This window comes from Pseudochaenichthys georgianus, chromosome 17 (assembly GCF_902827115.2).
Source record: "Pseudochaenichthys georgianus chromosome 17, fPseGeo1.2, whole genome shotgun sequence".
In the NCBI taxonomy this organism is placed as follows: domain Eukaryota; kingdom Metazoa; phylum Chordata; class Actinopteri; order Perciformes; family Channichthyidae; genus Pseudochaenichthys; species Pseudochaenichthys georgianus.
In genome coordinates, this window is record NC_047519.1 from 419676 (window position 1) to 447625 (window position 27950).

Sequence of the window (27950 nt, forward strand, 5' to 3'; positions counted from 1 at the left end):
GAAGCCATCAGGGAAGCAGCATGACGAGACCCAAGGCAGGACCGCAGAGACAGGTTCAGCCACGACCCGAAGTCCACGACTTAATCCAGAACTCAGGATAGAGGATCCAAGACACAGGACTACAGCAAGAGGATCAGCCTCGACTCTGGATCCCAGCGTAGATATAGATACAAAACAAGAAAAAAGATTTGGCTGGGTTAATGGGAACAAGAGAATACACAGACACAGGCAGAGAGGGAAAAGGTCATTGGATAAAAGTTGTTCTTGATAACCCTCTAGAAAGATCTCATGACCTTCCCCACTCAATCTATCAAGACCCGAGCAGTTCTATTAGATATAGGATAAGAAACAGAGATAGGGAGCACAACAACCTATCTCTTCGTCAGATGCACTCCCCCGCTTATGTAAGCGACTCTATACCCCGTTGCTATAGCAACTCCAACAATTGGCCTAGCAACGGCTTAGCAACCCCATTGTTTTGTTATGAAAATGTATCTATATTTATACACATTCTCGAGAGATCTATCAGGGGTCGTTGTTCGCTCCCATCGCTCTAACGCTCGAGTTTCACCCATGGTTTCACCCATAGGGTTTCACCACGGCTGCCAGCTGCGTTCACTCGCATCATTCAAACAAGACGCGCTGGCTCGGGAGCTAACTACAACAAAATGAACATATTTACCGTGATTAAATTGTAATACACTTTCTAAATGATGCCGACGTAACTACATACTGATACCGGTTAGTAAAAACCATGAATTAATGCTTTGACAAGTCTGCAGACAGACGGCAGGCGAAAAACCTTTTAGAATGCTTGTTTTCTGAATGGAGCTTGGGTCGACCAGGCTAAGCTAACGCTGTATGTGCTCACTCCACACTCATAACAACGGCCTACAGACATAAATAAAGCAGCGACTGTATTCGCCATGACACAGACAGTCTGTGGTTTGTACTTGTTTAGCTTTTGTCTAGTTTCTGAACAGATATGAGGAGCTGTGAGCTCTGTGTGCTAACAGCTAATGGCTGATGTTTTCTGGTTGAACGTCTGTAACGGCAGGCTGAGATCCTCACCGCTGATTGGCTTCCGCGAAAACTCGTCACGTGAATTTGACGCTCGAGTTAAAAAAAATTGAACTCTCGCGTTTGATGTGGCACAGTTCAGTCGCCTCAATTGCGTGATTCGCGCCGCGTCCACCGCTTCATGCTCGCCGTCGGAGCGAATTCGCGTCTGTCCGCGTCTCTGCATTGACTTACATGTAATCGCGCCGCCCCCAAACATCGCATCGCGTCCGGTGTGTACGCAGCATAATGGTATTATACAAAAATATTGTAGGAGCACAGAAACAGTGTTCACATTCTGCTTTTACAAACTTATTTGGTTGTGCTTACCTTGCAAAGTAATGTTATAAGTGTCAAAGGAATGTTTATACTATATGTTCCACTGCAGTACTGTTTGCTAACAGTACTGCCTTGTTTCCTCCTAGGCTGCGAGCAGCTGAACTCATGTCTGGACTGCCTGGCTCTGGAGTACTCCAGCATCAGATTCTGCCGTATGGATGCTGTGGCTACAGGCGCTGTTGAGCGCTTCACCCCTGAGGTTAGTAAACTCTCTAAAGTAAAGCAGTAGAGAAAGTAATAATAATGGTAATATTATTAAGACAGGACCTATGACCAATTACACACATTTGATTGAATCACAATATTCCCTATCAGGTATATGTAGCAGTGTTTGTAGTCACGCTTTAAGAATAACTGTGAGGTCATGAGAAGCAAGTTGACGTTAAACACCTCACATGACCAGCATTCGAGTGCGTGGCACGAGAAAGACCAACACCTTTTCAAAACCAGAACCAAAGAGCACAATCAAATTATTGACAAGACACAATTGCTTTTGTCCTCTTATCATTGTGAACTAAATCATGCCTGAATGCAAAGCTTGACATGCATAGCGACAATAACTAAATTGCTCATTTCTTTCGTCATATTTAACGGCTGTAATAACAAAAACAAATCTAATTGTTGGTTTAGCATTTTCCACAGTTTAACCGACATTGGAGTTGCATTGATCTCCTTGTTATGGTAAAAAGGTTAAAATGATTGTTCTAAGATAATAAGTAATGACTATAAAAGCAGTGTCACTTTCACTGCAGGCTCATCTTCCTGTTCATGTGCTTCCAGGTACTTCCTGCCCTGCTAGTGTACAAAGCTGGCGAGTCGCTGGCTCATTTCCTGGCTGTTACCAAACACTTCAATGAAGACTTCTTCGCAACAGATGTGGAAGGTTTTCTCAATGAATATGGCCTGTTACCGAAGAAGGAGTTCACGGCATGGGCTGATGATGAGGACGAAGGAGGGGATGTGGAATAGTAGCAGAAGGAAAGAGAAACAGATGGAGGAGAAGGGGGGAGTTTGGAGAAAGGCAGAACAGGAGTAAACAGAGAGGGAATAGAACAATAGGGAGTTGAGGAAAGGGATTGGGGAAGAAGTGGAGGAAAACAGTGGCGGGGAAATGTTGCAGTCATGACACTAGAGTTAGAAAAACCTATACATGGCACGTGCAAATAAATACACACCAGTGAAATATGCCAGACACTGAATGCTGGTTATATAAACAGAGTATCGTTGTTGTGTGAGAAAGTCTGTGCTGAAATATTGCTTTGCATCAACATCATAGCTCTACAATAAAAGGCCACTTAACCAAATGCTCTCAGTTTGGATCACAATACAGATATTCAGCAGGTCAGCTGTCAGACTTCTTTTGTGGTCATATGTGTACTTGCCACAATAGTACGTGGTGTGTGTGGGTAACATGCGTTTTTAAGTTGTTGAGATTTCACCCATCCACACAGCAAACAATGTGTAGGAATTAAGTGTGACATCATTTGAGGGACACACAAGTTACACATATTTGAAAAAGCAGTTTTAATAGAAAGATCCAATTTCAGAGACAAGTCCCCTGTTTTGAAAATCCATAATTTTAAAGTATTATAAATGATTGTTGGGGGAAAATACAGTTTAACTCTATTTGCTACTGTTACCTCATACTGTTGGAGCGGTGTGATTTTGCAGCTCCTCCTGGGAGACCGGAGGAGCCAAGACTGGATTCATTTGTTTCTACACAGAAAATATAGACTGTTCTCCTGCATTTCTTTAGAGTTGACTCTTTTAAGGGCAAAGAGCAACATTCACTACCGTAAATGGAACATATACAGCAACAGGAGCTCACACTATATTGTCTACTTGCATCGGTTGCCAACCTGATTTACGAATATGATGCTGAATGCCGTGAAAACTATAAAGTGAACATTACTTGCTGCTCCTTTTAGCAGCATATCTCGTGTGTGTGAGTTGAACCATATCTCTGTATGTGATGTAACTCCTTCTTGCAATAATAAATTGGGACCTGATCATTGATTCTCAAGCCATGAGAAAAGCCTCTTAAGTTATATTCTATGTAAACAACCCCCATAACCAATGGTTCATGTGTAATGAGTTAACTACACGAGGTAACAGAATTAAGGAGTACAGTGTCTTAAGGTTGTACGTTATTTGGAAGATCATTATAGTTAATTGAAGCTCCAAGGAGAAGTATTTAGTCCGATAGTTCCAGTTGGATGGATCAGTTCAACTTTCAACGCTGCTCTGGTGAAGCAACATCCCCGAGTTCAGCCTCTCAGGCGCTTGCATCCTCCTCAGTCTCAACTGCTCCCAAAATGCTATACAAATCAAACGGTGTTGTTCTTCTACATGGTCAGGTGTTATGGTAAACCTTAATACAATATTTGGTTAGCTATGTATCTGTCAATATGTTTATTGGAGCAGTTGTTGTACTTAGCACGAAACATAAGTGCTGCCTGGTAGTCTGAATTTTGGGAAACATATCTTCCATGTCCCATGTTTGTAGTCCATTCTCGCTGTTTTGACAGTGGGGGCTAGCGATTAGCACACTGATTCTCTGGTCGTGATTTGTGTGATCCAATAAATGTTATCGAGCAATTACATTAATTAATAAAGTGAAACCTCACATTTGAAGAAGATGCAGGATGACGCGCGCTACCTCAAACGGTGAGACATAGAGCTAACATAAATCAGCGTTAGTTAAATATGTTTTTTTGTGAAAGTAACGTAAGCTAGCTAACATTACTACTATTCTTTCTGCAATATATCTGTTAATATAATTAAAATATGCCAACATATTACGTCAGCTGCAACTATAGACGTTTGCCAAGCACCGAGGGTTGATAAGACTAGTGTTAGTTATTGAAATCCAATCGTATCTAATTAGCCTTGTTATCGTGTTATTACCTGGAGAGAAGCTCACACCAATGATTGCTATAATGTCGGGTAATTTTATGTTTTCGTGGTCTTCGGGCAAAGGGAGCACCTCATGTTGGTGGTCCTAAGAGATTTGTTGTATTCGCGTTAACCTCCCAAACAATTCGGCATAGATGTAAACAACAAATAAAACACCTAGGTGGAGAAACATCTTACATTTGTCATGCTTGCAGCTGATCTGTGTGAATCGGTACACCGAACAAACTTGTGTTGTGTGGTGGATTTTCACAGTGCCGAATCTACCACAATACCATACAAACACTACATATGTATTTCATTTCCAACCGACCAATTATGTATTCCGCTAAACACAACGCCATTAAACCAACAGCATACTTGGACGGGGTTCGCCATTACGTCCCTTAATAAAGGGGCTGGGGTATCTTCGTTACAGACTAACATAGCTAGCAAGCTACTGTGAAACAGGGAGGATAAACTGACTAGCACACGAGCTGTCTTCTGTTGAGCTGTCTTACACTGAGTTGAGCTAGTTTTTCTTCTAGTTCAGCTCTTTATGAACACACGTTAGTCGGTTAACAGGCCTCTGCTGTGCAGTATCTCGCTCTCTGGGTGTGGTCTTCCATTACACTTGGCACTATCACATGTTTGTTTTGATGGATGCTTACATCGATGGTTTAATGTGTTTGAATGTTACTGGCTTGACAGCCGAGGACCATAACAGAATATACCAATATCTTAATTTCTTTATGCATTTATTTCGCTTGTTTCCTTAATCAACATTTAAAGTCATTTCGATTAGATACCACTTTATTGTCGTTGCACAGAGTACAGATACTAGACAACGAAATGTAGTTAGCATCTCACAAGAAGTGCAAAACAAGCAGAAAGTGCAGAATTATTCATGCTATCATATACATATATACATGTGGAAGATACAAACGGAAGTGTTTACACTATGAACACTATAAGGAGGTATATAACATAATTATAAACAGCAATATTAATATACACTATAGATCAGGTATACAAATAGACAGTATAATACACTAGAAATAATAAATATGAATACACTTTAGCAGAACTCTTTGAAAGAGATATGACATCTTATTATGGACATTTAGAAATGTGGAAATGGAGACATTTGCTTGTTAGTTTTGAGAGAGACGTTGATTCATTTATGGAATTTAAAACTTAAGCCAAATGCAAGGGTTTGTAAAAATGTATTTAAACTGGAGTTTACAAAGTTATGGAACAACAATGTTTTTAGTTATTGTTTTCACATCTGCTGTTCATCTTCACCCAAAGCAAAGTGACTGCGGGCAGTCTGGATGTGCACCCCACAGAGAAGGCCCTGGTGGTCCACTACGAGGTGGAAGCCTCTATACTGGCCGAGGGAGGAGGGCATATGCTGGGTGAGCGGAAGGAGGGACAAAAAATGTGAGTTTACTCTTGATTCCCACACAGAACCCTATTCTTTACCATAAGCTCTGAGGCTGAAGTCTCTCTTTTTCTTCCTCTATTTGAAGTGAAATTAAAGGAAGTTTAAGTTTGAGCTAAATACCTATTATTATCTCCTTTATCTCGCCATCCACTCCAGATTTTATTCACATCTTTCTCTACCTCTTCCTCATTATTGTTTTTTAACCATCCTGAGTGAATAGGATTAGATAACCATATAAACAGTCATCTGTTTGGTGTGCTAACATGGAATGGACTAGTGTCATTTATCAGCTTGTTCCTAAAATATCTGGAAACATCGGAAATAATGATGGTAGAAGTATTTTTTCACCATAATTATAGGTTGGTAATGATCTTTCATCATGTTACATGTACTTCAGTTACGTATTACGTTTCAAATGACTCATGCCTGCATTCTTATAAACATATTTAACACTTCCTTGTCTTTGTCCTCACTCCAGTATCCGAGTGAAGAGTCTGTCTCCGAGTACAGATGTGGGGGCTTTGGCAAAGAAAGTGGTGGAGGAGTGTAAACTCATCCCTGCTTCCCGTTTGCCCCAGGTGGAGCAGCTCCTCTACTACCTGCAGAACAGGAAGTCATCTCCTGTGGAGGGCAAAAGTCAGTCATGTCTTCTTTTTTCCAACCTTGTTGTTGAGTCTCAACATATCCCATAGTTCACCATCAAAGTTAGATGCAAACCCAATAGACACATTCAGTTTACTTGAAGCATCTACAGTGGCACAGATGAAGGTTGTGTCTTGTTTTTCCAACCCAGTTTAGATTCGACCACGGCAACTTCCGCATTAACGTAGCTCTGCGTAAAGAGAAGGTCGCCGTTAACGCTGAAGTAATATCACGCCCATATCGTCTAAAACGATATGGGCTGTATATCAGTCAGTGCTTCATAGAAGATGAAAACGCGCTTTTTTAATATGAAAGAAGATCACAGTTATGCATAGCTGAGTAAATGTTAATATTATTTCTTTATATTAATTCACCATGGATTTTAAAATGATAAACTAGAGCAGTGGTTCTCAACTGGTCAGGCCTCGGGACCCACTTTTTTCTTAGTCAATAGATCGCGACCCGACATTTTGAACCACTCAAATCTATTCAACAAAAAATCGTGCAGTAATATATACGCTTTTCAGCATACATTATTAGTTAAAGTGAAGTGCAGTGCATATATCCCTTATACCCCTTGTTCACAGAACAAAAACATGCTTTTAAATAAGGTTTAATGAGATGATGGAATCAAAGCTGAACTGTATAACAAAAGGCACACATGCTGACAACCCAACCGGTCTGGGGGGACTCTTCCATTCTGGTACACTCTGAGAAGACAATAAATAGATGTATTACTACCCGACATATTAATAATATGTTATGCCGTTGTTTGTTTTTCACTTTGTTCTGACAGCTTGCTGCTCCACACAGAGAGAAGAGTAAAGAGGAGATAGTCTGTGTGAATTACTTTAAATTGTGGGTAAGGGTAGATAGTTCTGTGACCTGTCAATCATCAAACTGGGGGTCATATGTCATTAATTTGTATTTGAAGTTGTACCCATGGATGTATAAAGAATAGTTCTACTGCAAAGTTATTCTCCGCGGGGACTTCCGGCAACAATCTTGATTCTGATCAAAGGCCAGAAGACTCGAAAAAACATCAGCAAAGATGTTTTATTGAGAAGATGATCACTACGTGACAGAAGTTTTCAAAACCGTTGATGGTCTCTGGTGCTTCCAGTCCAACGCCTACTGCATGCAAAGGGTTAGAAAATCAGGACTTCAAAATTAAAGTTTGACTTTTTCCCCCAACAAAAACAAAAACAAGTAATTTTTTTTTCTTTTCTTCACTCATACATCTCCGACCCACTCGAAACGGGTCCGTGACCCACTTTTGGGTCCCGATCCACCAGTTGAGAACCACTGAACTAGAGCTACGTTAATATGGAAGTGGGCGTGGCTCGATCTAAACTGTGTTGGAAAAACGATAGACGCATGAAGGTCAAATCAAACTGTTTACCAGTTAATCAATCCACCTTTCAGATGTTGTGATGTTGAATACACGATGCAAGGATTCTGCAGAAAATATAACTGTATAATATAAACAATATTATACAATCATTAACCTTATAGGAAGAAGCAGGCGTTTCAAAGGAAATGCTGCTATGTTTCCTAATGTTCTTCCCGTATGTGTGTCACCAGTGGAGAAGAAAGAGAAAAGACCTGTGAAACCCAGAGAGCTGACTCCTTTTGATGGAATGGAGGTAACAACTAAAACACTGTGTCCTACTCCCCCCTTATCTCAGCTCTCAAACAGCATTCTGTAAATGTTGTTCTGTGTATTTCATGAACATTCTTCAGCGTTATATCCTGATTAGCAGTGACACCAAATTTGAGTCCTCCATATCATGTAATAATGTATGACTTCCATTTAGGCCCCATCCACACAGAGACGATATCAGTTGAATCTGCTAACGTTCTCTATCGTTTAGACGGTTCGTCCACACGAGGCCGAAGCGGAAACGCGGATTCGGAGCCCGAATCCAATACACTTTGATAATGGCTCCCAAAGTGGGTAGGTCTGAGGACGAAACGCTTGCGGCTCCGTGTGTACGCCCTATACCAGGGGTGTCAAACTCAAGGCCCGGGGGCCAAATCCAGCCCGTGACTTCATTTTATGTGGCCCCGCAAGAGCTTGCAAAGAATATAATACGTTTATTATACGGTTACATGCCACTTTACAGAAGCAGGTTGCCCATAAACTACATGTCCCACAATGCATCTCGTTTTGTGACATGCACACTGAAGAGACTTCTGCTTTCAGACGTAGTTAATGACTAAGTTATTATCCTATCCGATACTAATCCAATTCAGAGGCAATAATGTAATATAACACATTATTTTATATATATATTATATATTTATATAGTTACAACCGGCCCTTTGAGTGCAACCTTTATGCAAATGTGGCCCGCGATGAAATTGAGTTTGACACCCCTGCCCTATACGATCATTCCCTGAAAACGATGACGCCGTAGCCCCGCCTCTCCCCACCTCTCCTGCTCACCCCCGCGCCACCCGCGTCATTGCTGATGCGTTTCGCCAACAACAATGGCGGATCACAGGGTTGCTTTCCTGCTCCAGACGCTACTGACCATGATACAACAAGTGGACATGGAGAACTACATGAACTACATGTTGCTAAATCCACCGCGGAGAATAACCAGAAGGGTTGATATCGACTACGGTTCGTTTTTGTCTCCGTTTCGTCTCCGTGTGGACGGGGCCTTAATCTATATGGCTTGTAGGAACCCAAGCGCATATTTAGCCATTGTTGATTGTTTCAATTATCATCATCATTTGTTTACACCAAAATTAGTCAGGACTGGCAATTGTCAGCTGCATGTGATTCAAATGATTTGGTCCACCTGTGCTGTGCTGCTCTTGTCTGGAAAGAGAGAAATGGTGATCTGGTTCAGGTTCCTTTTGTTGACCGTACGGTTTGTTTGATTTTCTTTATTAAACATCGTGAAACTTTGACTCGGGACGGACTGCTCATTGGGAACGAGTCATAACGATGGGCCAGGTGTCGCCTCTTAAGCGGCATATTTTAATGGAAGTTTTGTCGCTTCATGGCTGGTGAAAGAAGAAACCTAAAAGCTTAAAATCTACCTCTGTAGTAGTGTCATGCATTGTTATCCGTCAATAACAGTGTGTCTCTCTGTCTTCCTGTTTGTCTCTGCAGCTAAACGAGGAAGCCAGTATAACCAGGGTGGATGAGTACATCGAGCTCCTGTACGAAGGAATCCCAGAGAAGATCCGAGGCTCTGCGCTCATCCTGCAGCTCGCACGCAACCCCGACAACCTGGAGGAGCTGCTTCACAACGGTATGGGGTCTTTCCAACTGCTGCTACTGATGTTTAAAGAGTACTTTAACAGCTACAGATGTGGGACCTTTTGCCCTTCTCAAGCCAATCAAAGGGGGTGTTCTTTATTTTGGATTTATTGCACATCAAAAAGGCACATGTCAAATGCAAGACAACACAGTTCACAACAACAGAAAACACCTAAAGAAATAACCACATAAAAGTTAATTATAACGAAATGAAATGATCTGAGTGGTCAATCAGATCATTTGTACATCCATTGATGTTAGCATACAGTGGCTGAACCCCTGATGTCATGCATGCAAGTCACAATTATAGACTTTATAACCCTAACCCACAATGTGCTTAACCTCGTAAGCACTGTTGGGCTCCCCCAACGTAATCTACAGTTTTTTACTGTGTTCAATCTGAATTTTCTTTCAAATAAAAAACATCTATATTGATTCTGACTTTTCTACATCCAACTCACAGGTTTATCATTACTTTGAAAGATGATAAATGTTTAAACATGTATCATCTTTCATGACTTTATTGAATATACCCATTAAACATTCACAGGGCTGGTGGAACAAGTGGTAAATCTTCCTCCTGCAGTCATAACCTCAAACCAACACTTCGGTAGCTCCAGGTCACTTCTGCACATCGTTCAGAACTGCTTCTGCTCAGCCATCTCCTCAGGAGGGCTGGTGTGAGCGGCTCCCTTGGGGTCATGTCTGGGTTCTGACTGAAACACTCTCAACTATTTCTCTGTACTAAGACATTCTGAATCCTTAAGTCTTTGATAGTTAGGGTCATTGTCCTTCTGCACCACGCAACTTCAGTTGATCTTCAGCTAGCAGACATTATCCTGTAGGATGTCTTAATGAATTCTGAAACAGTTGTTCCCTCTGATGATGGCAAGCTGTCCGGCCCACAGGCAGCACAGGCACACCGTACTTTACCGATGGGACGATGTTTTGATATTGATATGCGGAGCCGTTTTCATGCCATACAGAGTGATGTGTGTTGTTCCCCTATAGTTAAACCTTGTTTTCATTCATTTACAAAAACATGTACGCAGTATAATTGTGTGTGGTGTTCAGGTTCTCTTTGGCAAACTTCAGGCACACAGTGGTGATTCTAAAGAGCAGCGGCTTCCTCTGTCATGTCCTGCCATGGACACCGTGCCTGATCAATGTGTTGCGTATAGTAGGTTCATGAACTGAGAAGTAACCAGTTCCAAACATACCTAGAATCTAAAGCACTTTTTTACCTCATTGACTATTCTGCATGTCTTTGGATTCATCTCTGCTGGGCGCCAGCTGAAGATCAGATCGAATGTATTGACCATGCATGAAACCAGGGAATTCCAAAGGGTTCACATACTTTGTTCTGCCACTGGATACGCTTTTTGAATTTGCAACATTGCAACACATTTAGCAATTTAGAATTTTTTTTAAAAGGTTATTTGATTTAGGTTTGCATCAAATTTGTTATGATTTTTGTTCTAAAATATATTGCCTTAATAAATATGAACAACTTTATATTTTGAAATGTTAGGAGCCAAAATTGTGATTATTATAAATCATCCAATATTGAAAAGCATCCCAAAGATTCCTACATAGTCTGCAGAGAACATGTAGAACCTTTGATGTGGGAGTCATTACACAGTTACACTTCTCTAGCTAGTTGGAAGGGGTTCATAGCTGAACTGTACAATTATTATTGTGGGATAATCTGCGTGCTTTTAGGTGGCTTTAATATAACACATAAATATGGCCATAAACAATTACAAAAATCTCCAGAAACACAAATATTTTTAAATAAAAACCAAATGGTGCCATATCACCACAGTCTTATACCTGTAAGACTCAGGTTACCTGACGTGTGTGTGTGTGTGTGTGTGTGTGTGTGTGTGTGTGTGTGTGTGTGTGTGTGTGTGTGTGTGTGTGTGTGTGTGTGTGTGTGTGTGTGTGTGTGTGTGTGTGTGTGTGTGTGTGTGTGTGTGTGTGTGTGTGTGTGTGTCTGTCTGTGAGTGTGTGTGTCCGTGTGTGTGTGTGTGTGTGTGGTGTGTGTGTGTGTGTGTGTGTGTGTGTGTGTGTGTGTGTGTGTGTCCGTGTGTGTGTGTGTGTGTGTGTGTGTGTGTGTGTGTGTGTGTGTGTGTGTGTGTGTCTGTGTAGAGGCAGCCCTGGGAGCTCTGGCCAGAGTGTTGAGGGAGGACTGGAAGCAGAGTGTCGAGCTGGCTACCATCATCATCTACATCTTCTTCTGCTTCTCCAGGTAACACACATTCATGTAGTATGTCTTTCTGTTCTGCTTCATCTTTTTACTTATGTGACTCTTCTCCTCTCCTCCAGTTTCTCCCAGTTCCACGGGGTGGTGAGTCATTATAAAATTGGCGCGTTGTGCATGAGTGTGGTGGAACACGAGCTGAAGCGACACGATGTGTGGCGTGAGGAGCTGCGCAAGAAAAACAAGGCTTATATCCTTTTATCTGCTCTCCGCTGCTTATTTGATTTGACAGTCTCCCCTCCTAATGTATAGATGTTCTGAGTTGTTGTGTGTGTGTTCCTTTTCCTTAACACTCTTTGTGTACGTGAGTCAGCCCCAGAGAACGGCTCTCTAAGAAGAGACCAGGACAAAGCTGTGAGGAAATACCACGGCCTTCTGTCCAAGCAGGAGCAGCTGCTCCGAGGTACACTCAAACAACTCAAATCATATCAGCATTTTAAATGTATCCCGAGGCTATTTGGTTTTGTAAAAAGTTGCTCCATTTTATAATGAATTAATAAAAGATAAATAAAACATTTTATGTAAATAAAATATTTAAGTAAGAATTTGCAATAAAAAAAGATAAATATTATATTTTAAATATGTTTGTGTTTTTAGTTGAAATGAAAGAACCTTTTTTTAATAAAACCAAGTAGAGTACAAATCACAGTAGTAATAACACTGAAATGCAGTGATGGGAATATTGTATTGATGCATTAGTTCAGAGTAAAGCTGCTATGCACAGCACTAGAGATAGAGATACATTCCTCTGTCTCTCCCAGTGTCTCTTTACCTGCTGTTGAACCTTGCTGAGGACACGAGGACGGAGCTGAAGATGAGGAATAAAAACATTGTCGGTCTGCTCGTCAAAGTTCTGGAGCGGGATGACGAGGAGCTGCTGGTGCTGGTGGTTTCATTCCTCAAAAAACTGTCCATCTTCCTGGAGAACAAGAACGACATGGTGAGTAAAGGAGAAGTGCTCAAGAGTTCCTGCTGTCAGACTCGATGGATGCAGCCGAATGGTCTGCATTAAGATGTGTTACAGTCTTTGATACCCCTCAAATAACTTTTACATACAAAAGTCAGGATTCACCCATTCACACACATTCACACAGAGGCAGAGGCTGCCATACAAGACACCTGCTTAGAGAGAGAACATTCACACTCACCTGTTGGTTCAGGGGCCATTGGGGGTTACAGGGGCCCTGTTATGACCATCTTTAGGTGTATATCAGTATGTAGTGTCTCTACTGGGACGTGTCTCCATGCTTTATTGTTCAAAAGCTCTTTATGTTTCTCATACTGCCTGTGCTGCAGCACCTCTTTTCACCCTCTGTCTGAAACCAGAGCCCAGTCTGCTCTGATTGGTTAGCTAGCCGGCTCTGTTGTGATTGGTCGACCGCTTAGAGATGTCCCGCCCCATAGCCTATGACGTACAATGTGTTTGAGTGCTAGCCAATAGAAGCGCAAGTGTTACATAGTGATGTCACTATGTCCAGGAAGTAAACAAAGTGTCCAATCCTGGCGTTTCAGGCAGGGAGGAGTGTGTGTGTGAGAGAAACACAGGGATGTTAGCCTTTGCAGACCATTTACTTGCACAGAAAACTATAGAACACACTACAGGAGAGGGGAAACCCCCAAAACATAATAGGGCCTCTTTAAATGATTTCCCAAGATCACATGGACATGTTGACATCAGAACCACCATCCTTCATATTGGTGGTCATCTACCTCTTGATCCACAGCCTCCCTAAAATATATGTGTTTATTTACTGAGACCAAGTAATGTTAAGTCATTTCCAAAAATATTCTGAGCAGTTGTTATGCAGAACCAGATAAGATATTATGTTGGCTGTGATGACAGAGACCCTCTCATACAGATACTATGTTTGTGTTTCGCAGGCTGAAGTGGATACTGTAGAACGATTGGCTCGTCTGGTTCCCTGTGACCATGACGACCTGTTGAACCTGACCCTGCGTCTGCTGCTCAACCTCTCCTTTGACTCTGGACTCAGAGCCAAGATGGTGGAAGTTGGACTGTTACCAAAGCTGACTGCCTTGTTGGGTAAAAGTACACTAACATAGTGGCATACATGGTGGTGTTCATTTCTCCACTTAATTGGCAGTTGTGCTCAACAATGGATTGTTGACTGATGTTTGGGTGTGTTTGTTGTCACACAGGTGATGAGAACAGCCGACAGGTAGCCCTGCGAATCCTGTATCACATCAGCATCGACGACCGCTTCAAGGGCATGTTCGTTTACACTGACTGCATACCTCAGGTACCATGAAAGACTCTTTAACTCCAGGAGTTATTACTGTTAATGTTAACTTAACATTATAGTCTAGTTGCCAGAATGTGAACCCGGAAATGTTGAGTGTACCAAAGTTATATGTTAGAAATGTATAGAATGGTGCCCCAGCATACAGTTTAATAACTGCCGGATTCTATGTTGGGCAATTTGCACAATTAGCATTAGTTATGTTAATTAGCATTACTTAGCATTATAGCCTATGCAAACAATAGCTTTAAAATGGCTTGGCAAATGTGGACAATATTTGGGGTTATTAAGGATACTAAATCTATTCCTGTCATATGTACTTCCTGTGGGCTGATTTGGATGAATTCTGGGTTAATTTTGAAGTTTAAGATGACTATGGATCATTCGTATTGGACGAATATCTTGTATTTTTTTAATAGGTTTACTTGTGTTGTAGGAGCTATATTGTTCATTTTGTATATATCCACATGATCCAATAACAATTCAAATTCGAACCAATATTCATCAAAAACATCACCCGGAGTACAAATATGGCCACCATCTGCTTTAAACTGCCATTGTTGATCCTGAAAATATCTGAAATGGACTCAGCATCCTCAATGTCCCCCCCAAAACCTCTCCAAAATTGTACAAATTTGCCAAGCCATTTTTTAACTATTGTCCACATAGGCTGTAATGCTAATTCATGCTAATTAACACAACTAATGCTAATTGTGCAAATTGCCCAACATATGCAGGTTAGCATCCGGCAGCTTCTCTAACATAACACTTTGGAGTACTACTGAATATTCCCGGCTTCATAATAGGACTTTATGAGCTGCAGACAGACTGTTAATACTGGCATTAAAAGTCTTAGGGTGCGTTCACACGTGCCTTGTATATCAAATCAAATCAAGTTTTATTTATATAGCACATTTATAAACTATTTTTGGTGGAGCCAAAGTGCTGTACATAAATAAAAATAGCCTACAGTAGAGACACTTTACAGCAAATACAACAGCACAGATTGTTCAGAATATCAGTATGAGAAAAACGACACCCTCTATCCTTAGACCCTCTGTCCGTAGACCCTCTGTCCTTAGACCCTCTGTCCTTAGACCCTCTGTCCTTAGACCCTCACATCGTACAAGGAAACACTTCCAGAGAAACCCCACAGTTTAAGGGAACATGGGAGAAACCTCAGGGAGAGCAACAGAGGAGGGATCCCTCTCCCAGGACAGACAGACGTGCAATAGATGCCGTGTGTAAATTGAAGAGATAATACATTTTACAGCATATAGACCGAATGTTAGGAAATGCATGTGTCTGTAATAAGAAGATGAATCCACGAGGATGTCAACTACCAATCCTGTGGAAGCCATCAGGGAAGCAGCATGACGAGACCCAAGGCAGGACCGCAGAGACAGGTTCAGCCACGACCCGAAGTCCACGACTTAATCCAGAACTCAGGATAGAGGATCCAAGACACAGGACTACAGCAAGAGGATCAGCCTCGACTCTGGATCCCAGCGTAGATATAGATACAAAACAAGAAAAAAGATTTGGCTGGGTTAATCGGAACAAGAGAATACACAGACACAGACAGAGAGGGGAAAAGGTCATTGGATAAAAGTTATTCTTGATAACCCTCTAGAAAGATCTCATGAACTTCCCCACTCAATCTATCAAGACCCGAGCAGTTCTATTAGATATAGGATAAGAAACAGAGATAGGGAGCACAACAACCTATCTCTTCGTCAGATGCACTCCCCCGCTTATGTAAGCGACTCTATACCCCGTTGCTATAGCAACTCCAACAATTGGCCTAGCAACGGCTTAGCAACCCCATTGTTTTGTTATGAAAATGTATCTATATTTATACACATTCTCGAGAGATCTATCAGGGGTCGTTGTTCGCTCCCATCGCTCTAACGCTCGAGTTTCACCCATGGTTTCACCCATAGGGTTTCACCACGGCTGCCAGCTGCGTTCACTCGCATCATTCAAACAAGACGCGCTGGCTCGGGAGCTAACTACAACAAAATGAACATATTTTACCGTGATTAAATTGTAATACACATTTCTAAATGATGCCGACGTAACAACATACTGATACCGGTTGGTAAAAACCATGAATTAATGCTTTGACAAGTCTGCAGACAGACGGCAGGCGAAAAACCTTTTAGAATGCTTGTTTTCTGAATGGAGCTTGGGTCGACCAGGCTAAGCTAACGCTGTATGTGCTCACTCCACACTCATAACAACGGCCTACAGACATAAATAAAGCAGCGACTGTATTCGCCATGACACAGGCAGTCTGTGGTTTGTACTTGTTTAGCTTGTGTCTAGTTTCTGAACAGATATGAGGAGCTGTGAGCTCTGTGTGCTAACAGCTAATGGCTGATGTTTTCTGGTTGAACGTCTGTAACGGCAGGCTGAGATCCTCACCGCCGATTGGCTTCCGCGAAAACTCGTCACGTGAATTTGACGCTCGAGTTAAAAAAAATTGAACTCTCGCGTTTGATGTGGCACAGTTCAGTCGCCTCAATTGCGTGATTCGCGCCGCGTCCACCGCTTCATGCTCGCCGTCGGAGCGAATTCGCGTCTGTCCGCGTCTCTGCATTGACTTTACATGTAATCGCGCCGCCCCCAAACATCGCATCGCGTCCGGTGTGTACGCAGCATAATGGTATTATACAAAAATATTGTAGGAGCACAGAAACAGTGTTCACATTCTGCTTTTACAAACTTATTTTGGTTGTGCTTACCTTGCAAAGTAATGTTATAAGTGTCAAAGGAATGTTTTTAATGTAAATATTAAGGATAATATTGTAGCGTGTCCAATGTATAGTTATTTCAGCTATCAGATGTGCACAGTTTTAGTACATTTGTAAAGTTATTTAGGCAATGTTGTTGGTGGGAGTTAGGGAGAGACCGCCCCTTCCAGTTGTGTGAGTGAGTTTTCCTGTGTGTGTGGAGGGAGTACGAGACGGCGCCGCCCATGTCAACAACAGCTGATCAGCCGACCTTAAGGCTCTGCCTGGGGTGTAGCGATGGAGGAGTTCGGCTATATAGGCAGGAGCCAGCCCATTTAGGGCTTTGAAAACAAATAAAAGGAGTTTAATTTCTATTCTGAACCGAACTGGAAGCCAGTGCAATGAAGCCAGAATTGGGGTGATATGGTCGCGCTTTTTTTGGCCAGTGAGAAGACGTGCAGCTGCGTTCTGAACTAGCTGGAGGCTCTAATTGAGGCCTGGTCCGTACCCACATACAGAGCATTGCAGTAATCCAGTCTCAAGGTAACAAAGGCGTTAATAACCCTTTCTAGGTCTTTAAAAGATAAAAACAACTTGGTCTTAGCCAATAGTCGTATTTTGAAAAAGCAGGTCTTTTTTATAGTCCGGTTGAATCGAACCCTGGTGCGTTTAGCCGCTCGGTGCGGTTCATTTGGGTCGGTGTGAACGCAGTCCGAGACCTCTGAAGTGAACTAAACAACCGGACTCTGGTCCGCTAAAATAGGTGGTCTCGGAGCGCTTCCTCTCTCCTCTCCTCTCCTCTCTGTCTTCCTCTCTCCTCTCCTCTCCTCTCCGTCTTCCTCTCTCCTCTCCTCTCTGTCTTCCTCTCTCCTCTCCCCCTCTCTGTCTTCCTCTCTCCTCTCTCTGTCTTCTCTCTCCTCTCCTCTCTGTCTTCCCTCTCTCCTCTCCTCTCCTCTCTGTTCTCCTCATCTCCTCATCCTCTTCTGTCTTCCTCTCTCCTCTCCTCTCCTCTCTGTTCTCCTCTCTTCCTCTCCTCTCTGTCTTCCTCTCTCCTCTCCTCATCCTCTCCTCTCCTCTCCTCTCTGTCTTCCTCTCTTCTGGTCTGTGATGAGGCCTCTTCTTCCTCTCTCCTCTCCTCTCCTCTCTGTCTTCCTCTCCTCTCCTCTCTGTCTTCCCTCTCTCTCCTCTGTTTCCTCTCCTCTCTGTCTTCCTCTCTCCTCTCCTCTCCTCTCTGTCTCCTCTCTCCTCTCTCCTCTCTGTCTTCCTCTCTCTTCTCCTCTCTGTCTTCCTCTCTCTTCTCCTCTCTGTCTTCCTCTCTCTTCTCCTCTCTGTTCTCCTCTCTCTTCTCCTCTCTGTCTTCCTCTCTCTTCTCCTCTCTGTTCTCCTCTCTCCTCTCCTCTCTGTCTCCTCTCTCCTCTCCTCTTGTCTCCTCTCTGTCCTTCTCTCCTCTCCTCTCTCCTCTCCTCTCTCCTCTCTGTCTCCTCTCTCCTCTCTGTTCTCCTCTCCTCTCTCCTCTCTGTCTTCCTCTCTCCTCTCCTCTCCTCTCCTCTCCTCTCCTCTCTGTCTTCCTCTCTGTCAGACATGGTAGCTGATGATGGAGGCCTACTTCTTCCTCTCTGGTTGAGTCTGCGATTAGCTGCTTGCATCCACAAGTCAACAGCCGGGTTTGGGTGGAAAGTCTCTGTTCTCATCTTAGACAAGTGGATGTAATCAAATAAGTATGTGAACATAACCAATAACCTACCATAGCCAATAACAAATGAAACTTATTTTATTTGTGTTGTTCATTCATATCTTATTTTACCTTAACATTTATTTATTTTTTTTTATCTCTCCAGTTTTAAAGGATATTTTAGCCTACTGTCCTGTAGTATACATTGGAATGATTTCAAACCTGTTTATCCCAATAATTATAAAGGAGTGCCTTGGAAATATATTACGTCTCCACCGCTAAGATAAAAGTGTTCAGCGTGATGACGTTGAGTAGTCTAATTTAGACACTTAGCAACCGTCTTTTATAGGACACAAAGAAGCTTCTGATATTCACTGACATATTGTATGCCGTAAAACAAAAGATGAACTTCAGCTTGTGTTGACAACATTATTCAAAGGCTTCCAACCAAAAACACATTCAAAAAGCTGTTGACTTGAAGACGAGAGAGCGGGAGGTGCTGAAATGCTGACTCAGTCCTGCACTACCACATCATCTCTGACGCTGAAAGGACAGTTGTGTGTGGTCACCTCTGCGGCTGAGCAGCGTGCGCGCCTCCATCCTCCCCCCCCCGGTTCCTCTGCTCATCACACCACTTGCTGTGCGCCGCTGAGCTGCACTGCTGGTGTCTGAGGACGGAGAGGAGCAGACTGTCAGGGACAACACATCAGGACATCTCCTTTAAATGATATAGAATCATTATGATGATGAATGCATTTTTTTTACCACTAAAATACAGCAACCCATCTTTGATTCATGTTGTTTTTAACTGGACTATTACAATTATTATTAATTATGTCTGCAGTCTACAACACAACAAAATAGGAAATAACAACAATAAACACGATTTAAACAGACACAAAAATAAACCATTTAACTACGTAGCCTACTTACTTTCTTGTAGAAGTACAAATGTCCAGGAAATATGCCCAAATCAACAAGAACTGCGAGCCGGCATGCACGACGCTCCGCTTCCGTAATGCTTCTGAAACGCGCCCGGTAGGGTATGGCGCCGGAGGACGCCGGACCAAAACCGCGGCGTAGCCGTAACACGCCGCAGACGGACCCGGTGGAAACTAGGGGTCAGAGTCCCAGGTCATATGGGCATGTCTTTGTTTCCAGCTGATGCAGATGCTGTATGAGCACGGGGAGGAGGACACTGAAGCGGAGCTCCTCTCCATCTGCATCAACCTGGCTGCCAACAAGAGGAACGCTCAGCTCATATGTGAAGGTAGTCTCTGACCACATACTGGCTCTCAAAGTCCTTTGAGTGTACACATTCCATTATGGAAGGGTCCTGACCTGTCCTATTCATTACAAATATGTTGTGATATTATAATTATAATACAATATAATTCCGTTGTTTATACTAGAGTGTCTGTTTGTGTCTTACTGTGTGTCTGCAGGAAATGGGTTGAAGATGCTTATGAAGAGGGCTCTGAAGATGAAAGACTGCCTTCTGATGAAGATGATCAGAAACATCTCACAACATGACGGAGCCACCAAACCTGTGTTCATAGTGAGTTCAAAACAAACAGCACAATCTGTGACCACATGTTGTTGTTAGTATTAGCATAAGTATTCTGCTGTGTCTCCTTTTGGATACGCCAACTGGGAGAAGGATCATTACTGACCGAACCCTAACATTCTGATATCCACATATGGATAAAGTCTCATGTGTGTATATAGTACAGAGTGGTTGTAAGAGCAACTTAACTATAGATTGTATATAACCTTCGGTCGATGACGTCCAGCAGGTTGGCCGGAGTTATTGCATTGAACTTCGATTATGATGATATTATGATCTGTTGATGTGTGCAGCATCATGAATGATTATATCCAGCTTAAAGAAAGTCCTGTGAAGTCCAGACCAGGGTTTACATTTCTCACAACACACACAGCAGCAGTGTCCTTGACCGTAGTGACGACCTCCACTGCACACAATCACTCGCTGTACCAATCATTTAAAGCCCGGAAATGAGGAAATGAAGGGTGGCCAGAGAGTGGTGCCTTCACAACATAACTTAGGTTGCATAGCCATGATGGGGATCCTTTAGTGTGGGACGTGTCCAGTGTTCTACTATCACATAGTGGACCGTTGTGGGAGCACCATGCGAGTAGTCACAGCGCATTCTGCATACAGAGAAAAGCGACTTGAGACACAGTATAGGCCGCACCGTGAGAGGTAGCATTCCAGCAGGACAGGCGGTCAGCTGTCTGAACGAAGGGCTCGCTCTGTCTCAGGACTATGTTGGTGACCTGGCAGCGGAGATCGGGGCGGAGGAAGAGGAGGAGTGGGTTCTGGAGTGTCTGGGGACCCTGGCTAATCTCACCATCCCTGACCTGGACTGGGAGCTGGTGCTGAAGGAGTACAACCTGGTCCCCTACCTTAAAGACCGCCTCAAACCAGGTTTCATTATAGCTGATACAGCCACACATAGTAAAGATGTGTTTCCATTGACATGTACAGTACATGAAGGTAGCATATGCAGTAAGCAGAAAAGACTCAAACTAATGGGAAGAATGTATCATCTTTTGCCTGCCGCATATTTATATTATTGCAAGTTATTGTTTTATTGGTGTTTACTTGAAGTTTATTAACAGAATATTCAGTAACATTCAGTACCTCAGACATATTGTTTTCACTACTATTAACTACATTTTATGGATCCTTGCAATAAAAGTCTTATTATTATAATTCTTATTAGCAGTTTGAAAGCGTATATAATCCAACACATCAGTATTACATTATTATTATTATTATTATTATAGTATTTTAAACTTCAAAATCCAGAGTCCATTTCTACTAAAGCAGCAGGGATAGCCAGTGTTCACTAAGGTGTCATCTTGTGTGTGTGTGTGTGTGTGTGTGTGTGTTAAGCCTCAGCAGAGGATGACCTCATCCTGGAGGTGGTGATAATGATCGGAACCGTTTCCATGGACGACGCCTGTGCCGCCATGTTGGCAAAATCTGGCATTATCCCTGCGCTGATCGAGCTGCTCAATGGTAACACACACAGCCGTCAGTCCACTCAGACTTTTACACGTTTCACTGAGACCTTCAAAGACCATCACTTTCTGTTGTCTGCATTGTAATACCTCGTGACATTAAGGTCAAAGAACAGGCTGCTCATTGCTCACTATATTTTAAAAGTAAAACAAATAATCCAAATGATAATCTTACTAATGTGAGAAGAGACAGCTGATGACATGAGCACGTTGCTAACCTGCTCTCCATATGTCCTCGTGTTCTTGAATGCAGCCCAGCAGGAGGATGATGAGTTTGTGTGTCAGATTGTCTACGTCTTCTATCAGATGGTGTTTCACCAAGCTACCCGTGATGTCATCATCAAAGACACCCGTATCCTTCCCACAGTGCACTCTGTTCAGTCCACATGTAAAGATGTTGTGTTCAGGGCTCCTGAGGTTGAAGGCAGAACGGTTCACACTGTGAAACCTCAACACACAAGAAACTCTTTCCTTAGCCTTCTCTGTAGAGGCTCCAGCCTACCTGATCGACCTGATGCACGACAAGAACGCTGAGATCAGGAAGGTGTGCGACAACACCCTGGATATCATCGCTGTAAGTCAAACGCACACAGCAACACATGGAAAAAGACGTTTCTTTACATTTGTCTGTAGGTTGTCATTTCTTTACCTTTTCTATGTCCGTCAGGAGTACGATGAGGAGTGGGGCAGAAAGATTCAGTCAGAGAAGTTCCGTTTCCATAACAACCAGTGGTTGGAGATGGTCGAGAGTCGCCAAGCTGACGAGTCTGAACCGTATCTGTACGACAACGACAGGACGGATCTGTTCTATAGCGCAGGTACACACACACACACACACACACACACACACACACACACACACACACACACACACCACACACACACACCACACACACACACACACACACACACACACACACACACAGTGAGCATACAGTAGTAAAGGGAAACATTATTTATTTTTCAACCAGACAAAAAGCCACTGAATAGATGTATGAAAGATAAATGGATTGTTACTGATGGAAATCTCCTGCTAACTTTACGGGCATTGTGCCGGAGGGCTCGCTCAACTGAAGGTGACTTCTTTTGGGGAGTACTGCAGAACAAGACACATCTGTGGAAAGCACGCCTTTATGATAATGACATGTTTAGTTCAGCAGGATACTCTCGACATATGAACTGAACTTTAATCGTTGTAGAGGCGTTACTCCAGAAGTAAAAAGCTAACGCTATAAAGGAAGTAGACCACAGTGCCATGGCTGCGCATCACCTCCGCTAAGCTAAAGGCGGGTCCTTTAGTTCCTCACTGACTCCAGCAGCACAGACAGCAGCTGACTCACTGGAGGAGCAGGAATCACACTTGGGTTTGCTTTGACATTCTGTCTCACGAGACCGCTGAGTAGAAGCTGCAGTGAGTAGTGGCCAGAGCCTGTGAGGAAACGTCCTGTGTCTGAACGTAATGTGTCTGTGTCTTCAGATGGAATAACTCCAGCAGACGGTTCAGTCAGCCCAGACTTCTTCAATGACCTCCAGCCTCAAAATGGAGACATGCACCAGACGGGGTGAGTGAACATACTCCACACACACACACACACACACACACACACACACACACACACACACACACACACACACACACACACACACACACACACACACACACACACACATATATGCAAACAGTAGGTTAGTTCATCCAAAGAAAGTTTGGCACACGCTTGAATTTAGCTACTTTATATTACTGTAACTATTTATCTGTTCTTTTTATGTTACATTTTCTATCCTGTTTCCAGAGACGGCAGCGATGTGTTTGACCAGACCAGCTCCTCTCCTGGCCGTCCAGCTACTGCGTACGGCTTCAGACCTGACGAACAACCCTTCTATCAGTACTCATAGACACACACACACACACACACACACACACACACACACACACACACACACACACACACACACACACACACACACACACACACACACACACACACACACACACACACACACACACACACACGTGGGGATAGCCACTGAAACACTGGCCATAGTGCAGGTGATGCAGTCTCCTTCCAGACAGCATTTCATCCACTCAGCATTATGAACATACAGGTCTTCCTTACTGAGTACAGCTTCTTCTAGTGTCTTCCCAGTGGCTCAGCAAATCATTTAAAGAGTGTGAGCACGTCAGTGTATTCCAACCTGGAGCCTGTAATCCTATTAGGACGCCCTGGCTCTGATTGTTGCTAGAAGTGTGTGACAACATGTTGGAACTAGTCCAGGTTGAAAAACACGTAACTATCCTTTAAATGTTTGAACCATGTTTTCTCATGTAGTAATATATGCTTTGCCTCTGCAAATCCCATACAAAAAAGTCAAAGTTTAAACTCCATTTCTGAACAGGTTTCGATCCACTTCGACTCACTGTCTATCACTGTGTTATCAACATGCACTCCAATGTATACATTGCTTTGTTTTCCCACTGTGAAATGGGAACACGGCTGATCCCTATAACTTAGGGGTGACGACTGAATGAACACAAGTGGAGGACTCGATAGCACGACTCGGAGACAGAGGATTAGGATGCAAGAAAGGTCTTTATATCCAAGGTTCGGCACACGGGAGATCAGTCAGTAAGGCTGACAACACAGACGAGGAGTAGACAGGGACCGGGTCAGGACACGAAGCTGGGTCAGGACACGTGGAATCAGATACTAAGCAACACACTGCTGGAACGCTAGGAGTAACTAGGACGACCTGGCACTGAAGGGACTGAGGACGCAGACTCAGTGGACAGAGGGAGAGGTGATGACGGGGCACAGGTGAGGCTCATTAGGGAAGGGAAGCAGGTGGAGCTCAATCAAGGGCCGGAAGGCTGAGACTGAACTGAGAGAAACACAATGAGAACAGGAACACCAACATGCTGGCTAGGCCCTTACATTAGGGTGCTTTTTCACATGCAACCCAAACGCATCTTCAGCCCGCTCGGGCATACTTTAATCTCCCTGACATTATTCTCAATTTCCCCAATGTGCTGTATACATTAGCGATGTTAAACCATAACAGTATTACATGTACTTAGCACCGAGAAAAGTAGAAACCCTGTCACTTCAGACGAAGTGGATAAGCAATATGTCCCTCCATGATAACAACTGATGTCACTACCTGCTGCCATAAGCCCCTTATCCTGCCTGGTCCCCTGAAGCAACAATAGGAGGTTTACCTGCAGGACGTGACGGGTCCTCGAGTCTGCCAGCACATGTAGCAGCTGGCACACAGCACAGCGCTCTCGGTTTCTCTTAGTTAGTATCTTGTTCTAATAACTTTTAAATTCTATTTTATCATGTTTTATCACCACTGCGTCTTTGAGCACCTGGAAAAGCGCTTCGAAATGCAATGTATTATTATTATTATTATTATTAGTATGGGAGGAGAGAAAACAAGCCCATGAGAGAACTGGCTTTAAAGGCACAATGGGTAGGATGTGTCGGTTGCACAACACATTGAAATAGGCCCCTCCCCTGCAAGCTTTAGGGCCCCAGCACATGGAGCTTCCTCTGGGATGCCTGCCTAGGATCCGGCTCCTTTTATAGAAGCTAACACCTTAAAAGGTCACGAACAAAGCTTTATGATCCATTAAGGACACATCCAGCTCATTGTGCCTGCAAGTCTACTGGATAGCATGGAGGAGCCTTGTTTTCCCATTGCAAACATCATGTCCACAATCCTCAGAGGCCCAGATCGAGCTCCCCTAGAAGCTGCCACATTAAAGCATGGCTATGCTTAATACAACATACATGTAGCAGTATGCAAGTTGAACCGTTCTGTAGAATGTTCCAGACTGACTCTATTTACAACAAGTCAAAGCTATAACTGTGACTGGAGATGTACATGTAGTTCCCTTGAGACGGATACTTTAGAGGCATATTTGCACATATCGTTTATTGTTGATGCATGGTTATATTTTCTTTTTATTAAGTTATTAGTGTTTGTATATAATAGTGTTTTTTATAATTGATCTTATCGCTACCTAACAACACTGTAAACATGGACTATTGTTGGACTATAGAAATCTCCATCTTATTTTCTGCCATGCTCATAAAACGTCCCACATTTCACATGACTGTTTCAATGTCTTTTCTGCTCCTTTTGTGTCTGGCTGACGGCTTTTAATACAAATGGTTTGGTGTATATTTATTAAATCGGCCGTTGCCATGGACACACACGGACATTATTGAAAATGGGATGAAGAAAATTAAATGTTTTCACAATATTTTATCTTTGACAAAACAAAATTAAACCTTTTAAAAGATAAATAACAAAGCAACACATATTGCCCATTTGACCCTTACTGCAGTTGCAGTTATTACCTTCTCAAACGGTTTCTTTCTTCTCACTTTCTCGTACATACTTAGCCTCAATTGTTTGTGTTTAATAAAGCAATACTGTGCACCCTGAAATATGCTCTGCAAAGCTAACATGTTGTTATTATCATCACCATGGGTACCACATAGCCTTCTTCCTCCTCCCTGGCTTAAGCCTTTGTTCTGACTGACACCACATTTCTCTAGAACTCACTGTGATGCCTTTTTACACAGCTGTGTCGGATAGTTCATTCTGATTGGTCGATGTATAGTAGGTCACTGCTCTGATTAACAGACTGTTACTATGGACACCGTTGTGATCTCTAAACACAACAAGCAGGAACACTGACATCCATTTGTTCTGAATCAGTGTTTGAATCAAACATCAAGTAGCCGAGTTCCTTCTGGCTGAGCCCCCCCCCCAGCGTGTGTCCATCATGTTGTGCATACAGGTCTGTGTCAGCAAGACAGCAGACCAATCAGGAAGAGCCGCTTCAAAACCAGTTTGATATCTTTATTGAGTAATCCGTTCACTGGTAGCAGAGCATCACACATGTAAACAGCCAAATAGTCTAAATAAGTTGAATCATTATTAAAAAGGTGTACTGAAGTATGTGGAAGTATGTGTCTTCTTAAACATGTAGTATAAATGTGTGTGTAACACTAATAATATGGGTAATAATCTCCTTGGTGCATTTATTCACTTTATTAACCTCTACCATTTAATAAGGGAGCTCCAACAGTCAGTCGTCATGGTTACGGTGTCAGGCTGTATGGCCGCTGTTGGGACGGGGGCTGATGACCGTCTCCACCTCAGTGATCTCAGTAACAAGGTCTCTGATGATCGCCACGCTGTCCAATGGCAGCTCGGCAACACTCTCACACTGTGCTCCCATTGGCTGAGGGCTTTGAAGAACCTCCTCCTCCTTGTTTTCTTTCTCTCCTTCTTTTCCTGCTTGCTCTCCTTCCTCCTCTGCTCTCTCCTGATCTTCTTTCCTTTCCTCCATCTCTCTCTCTTCCCCATCCCCCCTCCCCCTCTCTGCCTGCTCTGTGGCGCCCTCTGCTGGCTCAGAGGACTTCTCACCTTCATCCACAGACTCACCTCCTGATTGGGCTTCACCTTCAACTCTTCCCTCCTCCTCCTTCTCCTCTTCTTCCCCACCTCCTGCCTCACTCTCTTCTCCCCCGTCCTGGATCCTCTCCTCTCTCCCCCTCTCCTCTCCTCCCTCTCTCACCCTCTCCTCCTCCTCCCAGCTGTCCTTCCTTCCTCCCGTCAGGTACACAGCTCTGTCGGTGTGAGAGAGCGTCTGTGGGGTAGAGCTGCAACTAATCGCCTCCCTCAGTGACCCAAGGCTGATTTCCATTGGACAATCTGAACAAGGTGCAGATGGAGGGTGGGGGTCCTGGGCGGGGGGGCCTTCTGTGTCTCCACCTGAGGTTGAGAGGTCGGGTGGAGGAGAACTTTCAGGCGCTGCCTGATCAGCTGGAACATTTGTGGACTGCAGCGAGGACAGAGTGGACATTGGGGGGTCGGGACCGTCTAGGGTGGGGTCCCAGGAATCTGCAGGTACATCAGGTGACCCGACTTCCTTGGCGGGGGGGCCTTCTGTTTCTCCACCCGAGGTTGAGAGGTCGGGTGGAGGAGAACTTTCAGGCGCTGCAGATTGATCCCTTTGAGCAGCTGGACCATCTGAGGACAGAGTGGACATTGGGGGGTCTGGACAGTCTGGGGTGGGGTCCCAGGAATCTGCAGCTGCATCAGATGCATCAACTTCCTGTGTGGGCGGGTCTTCTGTCTCTCCATCCACAGTTGAGAGGTCAGGTGGAGGAGGATTTCCAGATGCTGCAGATTGAGCACAATCAGCTGGAAGACCTGTGGACAGAGTGGACATTGGGGGATCAGGACACTCTGGGGTGGGGTCACCGGGACCTGCAGTTGCAGCAGATCCAACTTCCT

General features: G+C 43.5%; 2 protein-coding genes across 2 annotated transcripts in view; one reads left to right on the forward strand and one right to left on the reverse strand.

The window, feature by feature from the left end:
• Nucleotides 1-3940: 3940 nt before the first annotated feature.
• Nucleotides 3941-25747, forward strand: LOC117462769 (kinesin-associated protein 3-like). Its single transcript, XM_034105085.2, has 20 exons — nt 3941-4065; nt 5602-5733; nt 6216-6373; nt 7964-8025; nt 9507-9648; nt 11808-11907; nt 11985-12109; nt 12224-12322; nt 12681-12859; nt 13801-13963; nt 14080-14180; nt 19749-19857; nt 20033-20145; nt 20871-21036; nt 21508-21633; nt 21889-21987; nt 22124-22209; nt 22303-22453; nt 23113-23197; nt 23429-25747. The coding sequence occupies exons 1-20, from the start codon at nt 4037-4039 to the stop codon at nt 23529-23531; spliced, it is 2328 nt and encodes a 775-aa protein (XP_033960976.1). The 5' UTR covers nt 3941-4036; the 3' UTR covers nt 23532-25747.
• A 96-nt stretch (nt 25748-25843) lies between these two features.
• LOC117462768 (protein Niban 1-like) overlaps nt 25844-27950 on the reverse strand; it is a 25196-nt gene continuing 23089 nt past the window's right edge. The window contains exon 14 of the mRNA XM_034105084.1: nt 25844-27950. This exon is cut by the window's right edge and continues 321 nt beyond it. Coding sequence (XP_033960975.1) covers nt 26758-27950 — 1193 coding nt within the window. The 3' untranslated portion in view covers nt 25844-26757.